The following is a 17,043-nucleotide window of genomic DNA, read 5'->3' as shown; positions in this document are numbered from 1 at the left end:
TAAAATCCGGCCTCCACCACTTTCAGAACGCCCACTGCCTTACAAAAAACCGGAGCACTTATCAGAACAACATCTCGCTTCGCCAAGGTTGTGTGTGTGAGAATGTACCGACGGATTTATGCATGTGAGGGGAAACGGGGCCAGGAACTATGCGGAAAACAGATGCCGGACAGCTGGTGAGGCTGAAGCAGATCTCCGATGGTGCTTGATTTGGTTTCCTGTGTGCGAGGGGTTTTTCGTGTGACCTCTGGGTGTTGTAGAAGGCATGGCGTTTCTGTGTGGCATCAGCAGGGCTTTCCACGGCGACTCTGGTGAGTAGCGCACGGGATATGAGAGAGCGAGAGATTGAATGCTCTTAATAGGCTTTGCCTAATACGGTTAATTGTCGCCCCGCTGTGCGGCTTTGTTTTCTCTAAACTGCTAAATATTTTTGAACGGGGATGACGTTTTGGTATGATAGAACATGTTTAATGTGAAATTTGGTGTAGCTTGTGCTTTTTTAATTGAAACCTCTATTTTTACCAATGGCCTATGCCCAATTTCGTTATCTGATTCTATATCTCCAGAACCAGACAGGCATTCAAATATCTTATTATTCAGATATTCAGTCTTTTTTGACAGAATGTCAGCCGTCTGCATAATAATGCACGAGTTATCTAGGAGGCACCGTTGAGGCACCTGATTTGTTGGCTAGGTGAGCTTGTGATGTGCGATTTGATCTCAAGAATCCTCTCGCCTCTGCTGTCAAATCTGTATATAGAAACGGCAACTAGATTTGCATATTTTCCGAATAAAATAAGAGTTACAGTGCCAATTGTGTCGTACGGTGTGTAAATGCTTTCCAGGGTATAATGTGTTTGCTAATGTGCGCTGAGCATATTTTTTTGACTGGCTACAATATGAAGTTCCTTCCGGGGCAATTGCTTAACCGTTGCCAGGGTGCTCTGGGTGGTTGCTAAGTGGTTTTCTAAAACCAGAAAACATCCCTCTGTTCTTGATATTCTAAGCTCCACATATATTCAATGCAAACAATTTTCACTTGTTTCATCATCAGCCGGGCTGAATTCCAAAGTCAAGTCATCGCTTTTAAAGTTTCATTCATATCTGTTCTACAAAAAAATGACGTTTTTAACACTTGCCATTAGGACGTTGTTGTGTTACTTATGTGGAATAAGTAACAGTGATGGGATTTTTTCTAAGCACCGCAAATTAAATGTTTTATTAGGAGGCTGATCATTTGCATGCAGACGCGGCTCTTCGAGGGCACTGAAGGAGAAACCACACATGTTAAATTGTCAAAAGTCTATATAATACCACAAACAACATTCGCTCACAACTGTGGAGTATAATTAGTTTTTTATCAAAGAGTGACAGCAGAGAAAATCGTGCGGTTCTGATGCTATACATTTAGTTCCTTGTTGCGTGTGCATTCTCATTATTTTGTGTTTGTGTGTGATCACAATAACAAGTGGTGAAGGATGGCACTTATTCCTTGTGTGATGGTGTGACGTACGCAGGCCCTCTCTCTCTCTCTCTCTCTCCCTCTCTCTCTCTCTCTCTCTCTCTCTCTCCCTCTCTCTCTCTTTAACCCAGATTTACAAAATGATGCAAAATCCAAATCCAACAGCTTTTGAAACACTCCCATTTCGCAGGCAACAGAAACGATTTGTCGTTTTTTTACACACTGTAAGAGTTTGAACCAAAGACTGCCAAGACCAAAGATATCCACGACGGAAAGCGCGATTGATAAAAAGCGTTTTCTTTTGCAATGAATAATTGAAACAACATATCTGTCTTCATTCACAGTGACACACTCTGATGAGGTAGAGAAGCCTTGGGCGAGCGTATGAAAAACAACCCACATGCTGGTTTTCACTTTGCGTGAAAAACCGCGAAAAGCTTTGAAACTTGCCAATATGGGAGCCTCCTGCGCATCGCTGATAGATTATTCTTGTTTTTCTCCACATGAAAACAAATAAATCTTCTCCCGTGCGCTCGCCCGTGTTGATTTTGGAAATCAAAATATGGGCTGGTGGATGATCGGATGATGTAAAAACTTGCAAATCGAAATATCGGCACGTGGATGATCGGATGATGTAATAGTAAGATATAAAGCTTGCTTTTATTTCGGTTATCTCATCTTTTGATGCCTTCAGCTCAGAACCGGCGACAAATTCGGGGAAATCTTGTTCCTGGATGCGCCCGTAATCCATTTACTGACCCTTCTGTTGCTCAGAACATCACATGCTCGCACTAAATGGCTAGATGTAATGGCTCATGTAGTTTTCCTCAGATGGCTCGCATTAAAACATTTGGGCACTTTGTGTATTCTGCCTATTATCAAAAGCGTTGTTTCTGGAGGCATTTATGAAGAGACATAGCCAAGGTTGACATTTTTGTTGCTTATATGATTTTATATATGTGTATTAATCTTTAAAATATACATTGCAATAAAAAGCCAAGCTTAACCAAAAATGAACATTATGCAAAATCAATGAAGATAGTGAAAGATGAAAAGCCACCAAGAGTCAGTTGATATTCATGAGCTCAATCTTTGTTGTACAGTCATGTCACAGACATCAGACACGCTTTGAGAGGAGACTGCTGGCTCAAAGTGTGACGTCTACACAACGGTTCAAAGAAACTGTGGACTTACAGATTTGTCTGTCTGGCCTATTTTCCTGTGGAGATACAGTACAAGCGGCCGTCATCTTACACATGCTGTAAAAATAGTGCCAGTCAATGCATTTGACTTCAATAAAAACAATTGTTGTCGTTTATGTAATGACTATCACAAAGATCTTCGATGGTGGCGCCTTCCAGGCATGTCTTCTGCAGGACGCTGTGTCAGGTTTATATTTGGTACATCACTGTATTATTTATATTGAGATATTGCTATACAGACGTCAGCATTCGTAAAAAATCATATGTTGCGAATTGTATTTTAAAACCGAGATTTTTGTACTTTAGTGTATTTGTTCTTCATTATATAAAATATAATTCTTCTCTATCATCTCCTTCACATGAATAAAAGGACTCTTATTGTGCTTCAATTTCACACAAAATCACAGCTTCAGCAAATATTGCAGTCATTCATTCTGTAATTTGGTGCTTGTGATTTGACACCCAGAAATGTCAGGGTTCATGTTAGCTACGTAACTGACTGGAGAAGAAACTGGAAAATATGTTTTTGTCACCTCCTGTAGTCTTCAGAAGAGTTCCTGTCTCATTTTGACCTTCCCTCATTTCACAAGCAGCTCTGGCTGAGATGTGATTTATTAATGAGATGGTATTTTTAATACCGGCTGAAGCTGAGCTTGGTGTGGGATTAAAAGCAGTTGTTTCCATTGTTAAGTTCAATGATTTGTACCCAACCCACTGACCACACAGTCAAACGGAGCTTGACTGATGATAAAGACTAAATTACCCATCAGCCGCTTTAATTTCTAGTAAGACCAGAACTGTCAATAATATAGTGGATCTCATTTATATTCCTCCCACTAGGCGGTCTGGAGTTGTCAGTCGAACGTGACCTTATTAACCCCTGCTGCTACATGATGTATTTACACCAGGAGTCATCCTTTTTTCTGATGAAACAACATATTTTACAAACACAATATGCGCCGTAAATATTTAATCATATTACAATAAATGTTTCACCAGTTCTAGTTGTATTGCAGGCCTATTTGCCTCCCACCGTCCTTTTGAAAGTCACGAAGATGGAAAGTGTGCATTTGCTCATTAAAATAGAACAGATTTGTTTTATTATCGCATGACTATGGGTGCAATTTTTAATTAACTTACAGTACATTTATTACAGGCACATTTTCCCTGGAGCAACACCGGTAGTTATTATGCATGACCTAATCCGCAGCTAATTTCCATACTGGTATTGTAGTCCAGATACGTAACTGATAGTGCTGAGAAATAACAATCCCACAAACCCACTGCTATGATACAGTCCATCGATGATAAAGTTTTCACACCTGGAAAACAATTACTCATGATTTACTCTATTTATGAGCTTTGAATATTAGCGTTGTTATGTGGTTAATAATATACAGGACGTGTTGTTTTGAGTTTGGTTCATAACTGGTTGTTACAATGATTACATTGGATTCATTGCATTAAGTAAAAAAAAAAGTTTTAAAATACATTTTAAGTAGCACTTGGAAGTGGAAAGTCGTTGCAGGTTGATGTCCGGGCTTTGCTGTGACATCATGATATAAAAAATGTAAGATATGTAGCCTGTCGTAGAGCTATGGTGATCGTTTATGGTAAGCTTTGTGTTGAATCCTTTTGGTCGACCTGCAACCGTGTGACCTGTGTTAACTTATGAAGAGCTCTTTTCCGAAGTGCCAAATTAAAAAAAATGAGTTTGTCATGCCATTTTGCTGTGTACTAAACCTATTCACTGCTCCATCAATGTTTCATGCCAAATCGCTATAATTTCTTGTTTAAAATGTACTGCAAGATGCAGTTTCTTTCCAAAGTGCTATAAGTCCCGAACCTGTTTTTAGATTAAATGCGATATGTCCTCTCGACCAATCAGAATTGCCTCGTTATTTGTATTTGTATGTGTTATTTCTAAATTATTTGTTGTATGTGGTGGAAAATATTGAAACATGAAATTGAAAATATTTATATTATTTTACTATTTAGTTTATTACTATTTATTTATTTGGCTGTTATTTATTTCATGCATTTGCATTTATTTGATTTATATTAATTTATAGTATGAGTCCCTGATGTCATATGTTTCTGGTTTTCTCTTGTTTGTTTGTTTTTAAAAAGAAATAAACCAAAACAATTTTGAAAAAAAGGATGGATTTGTAGCGTTTTGAAAAAAATAAAAATACAATTTGAATTTATAATCGACAATATTGTTGTTTCATTTAACAATCATTGTTTAACATGTTCAGACTGAGCCAACAGACCATTTTAACAGGATAAATTGAATATTAACAAAATGTATGGGTAAAGTAAAAAAATGTCATTTTCATGAAAACTATTAAAATGGATTTATAGCGTTTTGGGAAAGAGCTCTTCATATACTGTTTAATGTTTTTATATTATATTTTTTATAAGGTGTTTTTACCCTAAAAGTTCTATCTAAGGGTTAAGCTTTTTAATTTCTTTCCTAATTTAAATTTGGTTAAAATGTTTTTTTTCTTTGAAAGACATTTTAAATTGTAATTAATTGTATTTTTATCTTATTTCATTTCCTTTTTATTTTCCTTTAAATTCTGAAGTCACGCTTTTATTTCTATTTTCTTTGTTTTATTGCACATTTCAAGTCAATTTTGGTTTTTATTGTAATTAAAAAACGTTGATTATTTTTTTTCGTGAAAAGCACTTTGAATTATATGTGGCATGTAAAAAAAGTTGCTTTGCCTAGTTTATTTACAAAAGTGACAATTAAACCTTGAACACACTTTTTTTTATTTCTATTTACATTTCAGTTTAAAAACCGTCTTATTATCGTGATCCTGAATTGTGTATCGTGCGTCCTGACCCCTAGTCAAAATGGCGTTTTTGTGCCTTGCTTACAAGTTTCTATGTTGTTCTGAGTGGTTGCTAGGCTAGGCTGTTCATTACCATCCCAGTTCAATCCCCCAAAGTCTCCAATAATAGTCCATCGATATGCCTCATGTACGTCCTTCAATGTCTGTTTTTATATTTTTATTTCCTGTTTTATCGTCCGCCAGGGAAAGCAAGAAGTCTGACGACTTACCCCAGAGAAGTATTAGCACCTCTCCTCAACAATCTGCATGATTTGATTTATTGTTTCACGCTCTAATGTGCCCAAAGTGCACTACTTGCGGTTGGGGGTTTGTTCAGATCCCCATCCATAACTATGAACAACACCGTTATTGATTTATGCGGTGTTCAGAGATTGTTCCCCATCTAATCTTCATAAATGAAGTCATACAGGTTCCTGTCTCTTAGAGTAGAGGCGCACAGTACTTACATCTCCACTTGTATGTGATCTGTGGTTGAGTCTGGCTGCGCTTTGCTCCTGCAGTCAAAGTAAACTGTGCTTGGTGTCTGAGACCTGTTGTTCCATTATGATGGGACTCCCGCTGTCTCGATCTGAGCACGTGGAAGGCCAAGTCGAGCTGCCGCAGCTGGAGCTCCTCACGTTCTGTAAATCACAGATGGAAGGACACTGCTCGCTGTACGACATTTAGGAGTGGCTGGGGATCGTGATGTTCTGAGAGAGACTGTGTGTGTCTTTATTATGTTTACCCGTGGGTGTGAAAAGGTGACAGCTTCTGCTCTGACGGTTTTTTTTGTGTGTGTTTTGTTATGTTGAAGGCTACATCCCTTTGAGTGTGTTGAACTCTTTGATAGCCGAGTGTTCTTTACAGCTATCAACCTACGTAAAGAACGCCACCTTGATGCTTGCGTGTGAAAACAAGGAGGAGCTTTTGCTAATGAATCAAGGTTGAGTTGGAGTATTTTGTTTGTGTGTGGTTGTCAAATGTATTTTGGTTTTCTTGTGTTTTGCAGATGAGGGGCCTTACACTAAACATTCCAATCCCTCCAGGCCACCAGATGGAGCTCTGGCAATTAGGAGACAGAGTATTCCAGGTACGAAGCATATTGGTGGGTCCCGAAATTGGCCCCTTGATGCCAAACTCGTTTCTTGGCTGTGTCCGAAATGGCTCCAGTTTAAGGGGATAGCCAAACAAATATTACATTTTTTTTATTATTATCTGGGATATCGATGACAATGAAGGATGCATACAGTAGCTCTGTAAACAAATTCTGATGCCCTTCCACCTTCCTATTTTTCAATTTACGATGTCTCACTTGTCACTCCAAAGATGTTGCAAATTCGGCATTGCATTCCATTCAGACTCACATGTGGGATATTTCTCCTCGATACTTTTCTAGTGCTCAGTTGTTTAATGCTCAGAATGTCAGGCAGTAAGAAAGAAAATGACATTGGTAGCATTTGTATTACTGCGTATGAGTATCAACAAAGAAGATATAGTTACATATTTACACACCTGTCTGAACGTACATATCACAAAACGTTGGAAATTGAGACTCTTAAAACTGGCTGCCGTTTGTTTCCAGTGGGAAGTGGCTTTTGTAAAGTCATGCAAGCTAAACTTACCAATGCTTCTAGCGCGATAAAGCTTTGGGTTTTTAAATGGGATTATCATGATGTTACTAGATCATTTGCATTTACATCACTTGGCATAATGACAAGCGCTCAGTATGCATAAAGTGAACTAATCCAAACATTGTTAAGACTTCATATTTCAGAAAAAATATTACATTTTATAAAAACAAAGTCTAATTAATCGATGGTTTGTATTATGTTTTTACACATACCAGTCAACATTTTAAATACACACAAATACACCGAATATGTTTCTCATTCATCTATTTTCTGCAATTTGTTTCTCCCTCTTAAAAATCTTATGATGGAAATAATAGTACCTTACAACCTGACATAAATATTTGAGACGCGTGTAAATTGTCTCTATGCATGACTTTCTTTGCAAGCATTTTTTTGTTTGAACTCTGGTACTAATTTGTTTTAGATAATGCCAACAGTAGGGCTGGACGATATGACTTAAATTGATATTTTAATATATTTATTAATTTCAGACAATACGGTATAATTTTATTTAAAACAATATTATAAAAAGCCCCAAAAACTGCCAAGTACACCTACAATGGATCAATCGGCAAACAGTAGATTTAAGTTGAGACAGCCCCCTGCTATGAACAATAAAATGCTGATCAAAATCATTCTAGATGCCAGCAATATGCAACGATGATAAGAAGAAGATTTGTTTGATCCTTTCCAAATGTGATAGTTTACGGTCTGACTACAAGTAATCTAACAGGTGGAAAATAGGAAAGTAGAGAATGAGTTGATGTGGTGAAACTTTTGACGGGCAGTTCCAAATGTGCACAGTTAAACCAAACGACTATTTCATCCATTATACGACGAGATGAATAAATCACGGTCCTCCTCCCAAAGTAAAGTTTCTGTACATCATTCACTCAAGACTCCCTACAGAAACCCTGCGCCCCTTTTGTTAATGTAGACCTTTTTGAAGCAGCTCTCATTTCTATGCTAGAGGTAAAAAAGATGTCTCGGAGGGTGTTAAAATAAATTCCCTGTATAATCTTTCAGTTCAGAGCGCTAAGCACATCAAACCCATCTTTAGAAGTGGTTAGCGTTTAGCATGACGGCTTTGGGGCCTGGTGCCCACGTTCTGATGTAGCTCCATGCCGTAGGCACGGGGCTCTTTGGACTGGCGTATTAAACCATCCATCTGAAGACAGATTAGGCGCAGGCTGCGAACGCTTCTGCCGAGCTCTGTGTGATGGTTTTGCGGGCGTGCACATCAGCGATAGTGGCACGTCTCATTGCTCCCTCATGAAATGGGTTTTTGCCAAGAGTGGGATTAAAGGGGACTGTCACAAAGTACTTCACATACATCCAACATTGAATGAGGCCGAGGGAATGCGAGTGAACATTGAAAGAGGCCGTAGGTTAAAACAAAGACAAGGAGGTTACATCATTTGTTGGATTCCTTCCATTGGCTAGGTTTCATAACTGGATGCATGAGACTTATGCAATAAAAATTTTTACTGTCGCAATATTTTTGAGGTGAAACGGGACTCTTTCTTATAGGGACAGTGCTTCCAAAAAATAAAAGAATTCTGTCATCGTAGAACCTTAAAATACATTAGTTTAGTTGAACAATTTTTGAAGTTGAAGTTGAATTTTTTTTGTGCAGTATTCGAGATTTGCAACACATATTGCATCTTTTTTTGGTTATTTTGCCGGTCTGTCCAGTTTAAATTTCTGCAAATAAATGTGAATAAAAAAAATATGTCCATTAGAAATTTGGAAGAAATGTTATCACTATTTCACACAATTAAACAAAAAATATCATTTTAAATGAACACATGGAAATTGTTTCTTAATTTATTTCTGAGGCTGTATGGAGTACACAAGTTGGTGAATCATGAACCATTTCCATTATGTTTTTATGGCAGCGGCTATTTGCACTAGGTTTAAATAGCAGCAGGTTCTGTGCACACTAAGAGAAAATGGCAACATATTTTAGCGATATGCTACTTATACTAACCGTAAATTGCTGTATTTTCTTTGGATTAAGTAGAAATTGGCTAGTAGTAAGATGCTATTTGTACTTATAAAGAAAACGTTACTATTTGCACCTCAGTATTGTTGTACATTAAACAGTATGCAATAATAACAGAGTGTAAATCATTATATTTATAAGATTTATTGAGATATTAAAGCCATTCACCTACCCCTAACCTTACCTTAAATCTAAACTTTATGAATAAAAATGAATTTAAGTCTCAAAACAATTTTATTGAAAACAATGACTTTTATTATCCATAATGTTATTGAAAAGGTAAAAGAGCGATTTCAGCAGGCGGTGGATTATACAGCTATACAGACTTTACACCTTACTCCACTGGAGAATCGCGTCGTTGTCACACTTTCTCTACTCCAATCACAGTCTCTAGTCTCCCAACAAGGCGGGCTATTCGTACTCCTTGTAAATAGACACTACATATTTTGAATGTGCTTGTAGTCATGTAAAACTCAAAGGAGACGGTATTTGCAGTGAAAAGAGAACACAAAAAGTCACACGAATGTGTTATGACCCAATAGATGAGTACATGGCGACAGAAGTTTCATTTTATTCACACAGTCCATAAATAATACACATTGAATCTGCACTACTTATATGATTCAAGGGAATTCTAATAATTCATCATCTGTGTAAAACAAGATCATTCTGAACCAGAATTAACGCCCATGTCATGTTTATGAATAATAAAATCGTTTTACCCTAAGGACCGTCTGTCCTAAGTGATGTGGTTCACTGAAGAAAAGTGGCTTTTGAAAAGAAAATGGAAACAGTTTTCTTAGCCTTTGCTCTCTTAAGACCGTACATGCTAAGTGTTTTAAGAAACTTTTAATATGCGGGTTAAAAATGTATGCCGTGATGGAAAAGAATGAAATCCAGGCCAGGGCTACATAACGAATTCCATGCAAGGGGACCCGCTGTGTGTTTAGATAGAAATAGCTCATTCTAAGGTAATAAAAACATAACGCTTCATTATGTAAGCACTTTATACACACAATTTTGCGTATTATATTGCATTTTTGTCAATTGATCTTCCAAAAAATGACACATTGGACCTTTAAGATTTCAGTTTCTTAGAGAACAATTTTGGCAAGTGAAACCTATTTTGATGGTTGTAATTAGACAGTTTAGAAACATTTGATGTATTCTTCTGGACATGGTGAGGGTATAGACATAATTATAAAAAAATAATTAAAATGTAATGTAATTAATGTAAAGTTCCAATAAACATCAAGTGGGAGTTGCCAATTTATTCCAGCTTTCCCAAAAAATTGTTAACAGGTTGCATTTAACATAAGTTACAATAAACAACTCTTCGACATGATTTTATCCTAGTTTATGTTAATTTCTGCTTTTAACTTTTTTCTCAAAAGTGCTCGTGGTTAACATAAGTTAATGCAGTTAATTCTGAAAAAGAACATTGTTCATTGCATTGATTGATAGGTAATGCATTAGAAAAACCTGACATCAATTTCCTAAACTTTCCAGGTGAAAATCAGAACCGAGGGAAAAAGTGATTGCTTGGATAGAAAACCGATAACAGGCACTTCATTTCAGATTCAACAAGTACCGTACCTCTCTCCAAGATGACATCCCTGTATTTTTATCACACTGATAGAGAAGCGCTCAGGAGACTCTCTCAATCATGTATCTCTCAAAGGGCCTTTCAATAAACGTAAAAACAGTTGTCGTCTCTGCACTCTCGCACCAAAACCCGTCTAGCTCCACGTTTAAAACCCTGCGGTTGTGTTGTTATCAATACGCGTGAGAGAATTAGCAAATCGTGGAAATGGATCCATAGGGTGTCGTGTTCTGTAACAGGTTATTATCACAATAGGTTTTAAGCAACACATAGACAGCTAAAACCCACTGTGCCAGAACGTCCCAGATCTCATCGGCCTGCTGCTGAAGAGACCGAAACATCAACATCATTCATCTCTAACCAAAGCTAGCTTATGATTATCCTGGATACAGGTCTCTTGGTAAACACATCTCTTTCAAAGTGCCATGTTAGCATTCATCCGGCCGGCACGTAATCAGAGCGAGAAAGTTGGGTTGGTGACAGATGAGTTGGCTGCGGAGCCCGCCGGGGCGACGGTTCGCAAGCTAAATAAATGCACGACATAGTGATTCAGCACTTATAGGACCCAATGCAGTGTGGGGTGCAACCGCAGCAGCATCTATCAATTTCGCCTCCGGCCTGTCATCAAACTATGGAAAGTGCGAAGGTTTAATGTAAATTGTTGCTCGTTTATAAAGATGCTTGCTTGTGGACAGAGTTACTTGGGAAGTTTTTTGGGGAGGGGGGTTGCTCTTCTGAAATGTTCTTTGGTAGCAGACGGAGCTCCGCTGGGGGGTATGTGTCAGACACAGATGAGTAAAGAGATAGCAGGCAGACGTGCAGGCTAGCACTTCATAGCTCGATGCGGATGTGCGAAATCTTCATGATAAATGCTCTCAAACGTATTCCTCCCTGAAGGCTTTGGTCGGCGCAGGAACCAACAAATAGCGTTTTTCATTTACCTGTGTGTGTGTTCTGCGGAGAGGTCAGAGCGGCATACTAATAAGGTTTACTTCCAAAATCCTCTAATTCAGCAGATTTTCTTGTATTCAGACTTGAAAAGCCTTTTAGCTATTAAAACCGACACGGAGTGAATCCCATTGTTCCGGCTACTAATTTTAGCGTGAGGCAGTGCTGATCTCGAAGACGTTTTTACATTACTGGTGTGCTCTTCCACCATTTTGAGTCTTGTTATCTCCATATATTGATCCTTCCTCACATTCAGTTGCAAAATGACGTCTGTCAATGTGAAAATAGGCATTTAGGTGGTCAATTTATTGAACAGAAGAGAATTTTATTACATGCACCCAATGGGAGTTACAAAGTCTCAATGTAATTAAGTCTAGCGCGTGCTTGACTGAACATCGGCGAAAACTTCTTTATTTAATTTAAACAGCAGATTGCTTTTTTTCCGATGGCAAATAACTCATTTCGTTATTAATTTCATTAGCTGCTTCGTTTTATCACCTTTTGATGAGGCGGTTTAGAAAGTGAGTATCCGACGAGGTCTTGCGTTTCATGTACTTTTTATAATTGTAATTCTGTACTAATTTCGTAGTAATCGCTTCTGAGGTAGTTTGTTGTTTTATCTGGCGAATGTTTGCAAACATCCACCATTAGTCATGCCTGGTTCCATATTGAATTATGGGCCAATTTGTCATGTTGACTGCTGAAGTCTCAGTGGTGGAAAGCCGATTCGGAGCTGAGACCACCTGCTGGTACGCCCACAGCCTTCAAAGAGACTTACACTCGGAAATGACAATGGGCATTTACCCAAATGTTTTCATTACACCTCGCGACATTATAGATGGAATCATTATCCATTCCAGAGTTCACACACACACATAAATCAGTGCGTTTTGCCAAATCAAAGACGTTTTTTGTTCAATTAGTGTCATTTTGGTAAGATGCATACTTGACTAGCTTGCATTCACGCGTGAACGTATTCTGTCGCAAATGGACATAAGTTTGTATCCATCTTGTGTTTTGTATCACAGTCTCTGTCATAAACTCCATCTCTTCTTTTATCCCTATTCAGTATTTTTTCTATTGCTCATGCTGTTTCTCTCAATACCTGTCTGACGGCCCCAGCAGTCTCCGCTATCTTTGATCGCACCACTGAAATCTGTCTGCTTCGGGAAAGCTGATGGCCGACCATCACCTTGGCAACCTAGTAAGGCACCGCAAGCACGGTCTACCTCAGTCAAAGAGAAAAGGCAAGGCGACCTGGAATTACATGTGAAACCACAAGTAATGGGATCAACTTATCAACCACCACAGCTGTCCCAGTGTAGCCCCCAAAGAACAGCTCATTAGATCCCAAGGGCCCTTTTCTTCGCCCGGGGCCGAGATATTGGACTGAACCCTCTGTGAACCATGTTTTTCCCAGACAGCTTAAGAGTGAGCTTGTAATGTGACCATGGCATACCGTGCCACAAATTGTTTGGATATTGGATGACCCCCCAAAGGGCCCCCCCTCAGCTAAGCTGCGTGACTTGACCCACTATGTATACAGTGGAGGTAGCAGAGTTTAAAAATGTGTTTCACAAGACATTACCCAATCAGAGCTGTGAAATGAAGGACATATTTTACCTTGCCCTTTTAGCTATGAGGGTTAAGAAGTGTACATGCGCAAAGCGCACTGCGCTCACAACATACTCCTCGGAAGTATACAAAGTTGCAGTCTTACATTTTTCAGTACAATCATATTGGCTTTACAAGCTTTTATAAGTAACTATTTAAAAAAAGACTCAAAGTAAATTCAACTCATCTAAGTAAGTTAAGTAGTTTCAACTTATTTTTCGTAAATTGCAACACTGGTTAAAACGTACAATAATAAATCGAAATTACTTAAAAATTTAACACAGCAAATAAAATAAAAGCCACAAATGCATAAAAATGCAAGGTTGTGCATATTGGTTGGCCAAACTTTTGCATCTGTGTTTGCGTCCTAGCATTTAAAAATGTACAAGTATGTTTCTTGCTCTATAAGTCATGTTATGCCAACAACGTTGTTTCTTCTTGTCTTTCACATGTGGAGAGCGTTAATTCAGTGCTGTCAGAAACCTCAGAATAACCCATCATTTATTCTTCACCCGAATGAGATGCGAGAAATGACAGCATTTATAATTTGTCCCACTGTAATTTTTTGCTGTCAGTCGAATTCCCTCAAGCTCTTTTAATCACATTTTTTTAACGAAAGCTAAAGGCAAATTAATATATTTTATACAATGAATTAACGACGAACACAACAGGCTTTTGAACTGTTTGAAAGTTGATTCCCATATTTTTGTCATGACAAGATGTTAAAGCCCCTGCCACTTCCAATCATACACTACATTATTTAACAGGAACATGATACATTTTATTTACTGTCTGAACTTTTTATTTACTTTCTCTATATAGTTTTAACTGGGAGCTTTCTTCTTGGCTCCTCAGGCTTGACTGGAGGTTCAGGTGAAAGCCGACCTTACATCTCACTGTCTTGGTTGACATGTCAAGGTCACTCCCTTCCTGTGTCCATATGGATGTGCTATTGATTGGACCCTGAGTGCAAATATGTTTCATCTTTTGCAGAAGTCTCTACGATTGTGATTCGCATGCAAAGAATGTTGGAGCGGTCATGGGGTTTAAAGCAAAACAAAGCAGATGCATTTGCAACAGAAAGTTTTCATCACAGATGTAGAAACTGTGCTCATCATTTCATCACAGATGCAGAAACTCTGCTCCGGCAGGTTTGCCAAAAAAAGGGATAAAACGTTCACACTGATTATTTTAACAGGTTGATAACGTTTGACTAAATTAAAGCGTGCAGGACCTTTATTGAAGTTTTCGAGGTTGTGACTTAATTTCAATTTGAAAAGATTGAGGCTAATGGAGTGAGTTCCACGTCGTTCATTTGTTTGTTTTTAATAGTTGCCTTGAGTCCCAATTCGACATCTTTGGCTTTTGTATCACTTCAAGTGGCATGAGCATTTTGTTATTAAGATGTCAGTATAGTCAAACTTAAAAAAAAAAGAATAAACTTGTTACCAGACTTGCTTTGAAGTTTAAAATCGAGTATGTTCAATGAATGTGTTTTTGTGATCGATCTTTGTGAATTCGTTGTACTGCTGGTCCCCGTACTTAGTGTTTCCCCAAGGTCTTTCGGTCTAGCCTTCAGTGGCGAATAAAAAGCTCTTCTTTTACCCTGTGTCACGTCAATGCCGTCCTCCTGCAGAGAGAATCTCAGCATGCCTGTTCTGTCAGAAGCCTTCGGGGGTTTGGAGCTCGGTCTCCCCCCGCGCTTCATCCTGCGGTACCCGGCGAAAAAAGATGGAGTGAGTCGAGGGAGAAAACTGGGAGAAGACATAAACATTCATCTTCCCTTCCTCTAGTGAGGAGAGGGGGATTACAAATGTCTTATTTTTATTCCTACTCCAGCTAGGACAGCTGAAGTAGTGACAGAAGCATATATGTTTGTGTGTGAGGGGAGATCAGGGTGTCCTGCGTGCGCAGATATGCGGCAAGCTTAATGTGAATTTGATGATCTCACAGAGGAATTGAATGACAGCCGGTCGATCGAGGAGAGAGGAATGGAGAGACGCGTCTGCTTGTCCAGCAATATCTGTGCGAGCAGGTGAGAGCAAGACTGTAAATAGAAGAGAAAGGAGAGAAAAAAAAACAGAGACGGGCGAAGAGAGATGATATTTAAAGGGACAGTACACTCGAAATGAAAGTTCTGACATCATCAAAACAACCTCATGTCTTTCTCCATTTAACAAAGGCTAAATTTTGAAGATGCTTAAATGGAGACTGGAGCTCAGAAGCTTTAGACTGAGTAAACAATAACATAATTTTCATTTTTTGGGTGAGCTATCCCTTTAAAATGACAAAGGGAGTGAAAGGGAGCAAGATGTGAAAAGGTGCTCTCACTCTCGTTCGGTCTATCTCTATCTCTCTAACAAGGCATTCTGCAGTGTATAAGTAATTACCAGACAGGGCACAGAGACAAAGAGAAAGTGATAAAGTGAGGGAAGCAGAAGGAGGGAGAGAGAGACAGGGCTATAGGCCAAGATGCCCGATTACAGTCATTGAGGGGAGAGGAGAAGTATGGCATCTGCTGGCCTCCTCTGCTCCTGTAACCCTCTCATCTCCTGCATCTGCTCATCCTCGCCAACCTCCTCTCATCCTACTTTCCTCTTTACAGATGAGTTTAAAGGCACAAGCACTGTGGAGCTCATTAAGAAGGAAGGAACCACCCTGGGCCTGACCGTATCCGGAGGCATCGACAAAGAGGGCAAACCCCGCGTCTCCAACCTGCGTCAGGGTGGCATCGCAGCCAGGTGAGTGTGTGGGCTTGAGAACTGTGCTTGGTATGTTTTTTAATCCATTCAAACAAACATCAATTATGTTTACAATGATGCGCATAGGGTTAATATTTAAGGACGCGTAGTCCAAAGAGATAAACTTGAAAAACTGTTTGGAATTTTACGTAAACAAAAAGATGATGATGATAGATCAACGTGGCTTAAAGATTATTAAGCATAAGAAAGTATAAGGTTATACTGTAGAATCACTCCCCTGCATTATGTATGCAAAACCGCAACAAATATTTTGACTCGCGTCATGAATATGTAAACCAGTAACCATAGTAACTACATCATGATGTGTGCAAGGACCCCGGAATGTTAATGTCCGCTGATCACTGTTTGCGGGACTTAAACTCCGCCCACGAGTGTCCAGTCAGAAGTCTAGAATGTTCACTAAGAACGCTTTCACACCATTAAAAGATCATTTATATTTCTTCACATCTCTTTTATTAAAAGATGAATATGTATACAGTAAGTGCTTTAAAAGGATAGCATCATTGTGCTTTTAAGCCTCCTAGAATGCCTTGCCTGTAGATTTCCATTTATTCATCCATTAGAGAAAATGCTTTTTCTTTGTGTTCGCAAACTTCGAGATTCAATTCAATTCGTTCCACAAATGTTAATTGAATCTGGAACATTACTTTCAAATACTTTAATGTACGGATACGCTACGTATGGAGATCAATAGTACCGATGCACATTCTGCAAACAACGGTACTTTATATTCTCTGGTAGAGCTTAAAGTTCAAACAATTGTATTGTATTAGGACTTAATGTTCAATCAATAATATACTTTTTTCACAATTTTAAGCATATGGTTTGGTCTTGTGTCTGAGGTAAATTATTAACACAAAAGAAGTGTACTGCATATTCTAGTGTAGATGGGGTGTTTGGATTTTTGTCTGTGTAGTTTGAAATGGTACTCTTTGAAACGACATAGAGTTTTGCACACTAAATTTCAATCACCGTG

General features: G+C 38.6%; 1 protein-coding gene across 10 annotated transcripts in view; it reads left to right on the top strand.

Annotated features, from left to right (window-relative positions):
• The window catches only part of grip1 (glutamate receptor interacting protein 1), a 196,717-nt gene that overhangs the window by 124,350 nt on the left and 55,324 nt on the right, over window positions 1–17,043 (top strand). For 8 of the 10 annotated variants that reach the window (XM_056748038.1, XM_056748036.1, XM_056748035.1 and 5 more), the window contains exons 2-3: window positions 6,514–6,594; window positions 15,911–16,046. In XM_056748038.1, coding sequence (XP_056604016.1) covers window positions 6,514–6,594; window positions 15,911–16,046 — 217 coding nt within the window. Of the gene's footprint in view, window positions 1–6,513; window positions 6,595–15,206; window positions 15,341–15,910; window positions 16,047–17,043 lie in introns of those variants that run through there. The other 2 variants (XM_056748032.1, XM_056748033.1) reach the window with 2 other exon arrangements.

The sequence above is a fragment of the Triplophysa dalaica genome, chromosome 5 (genome assembly GCF_015846415.1).
Source record: "Triplophysa dalaica isolate WHDGS20190420 chromosome 5, ASM1584641v1, whole genome shotgun sequence".
NCBI lineage: Eukaryota > Metazoa > Chordata > Actinopteri > Cypriniformes > Nemacheilidae > Triplophysa > Triplophysa dalaica.
This window is presented reverse-complemented; position numbering and strand designations above follow the sequence as displayed.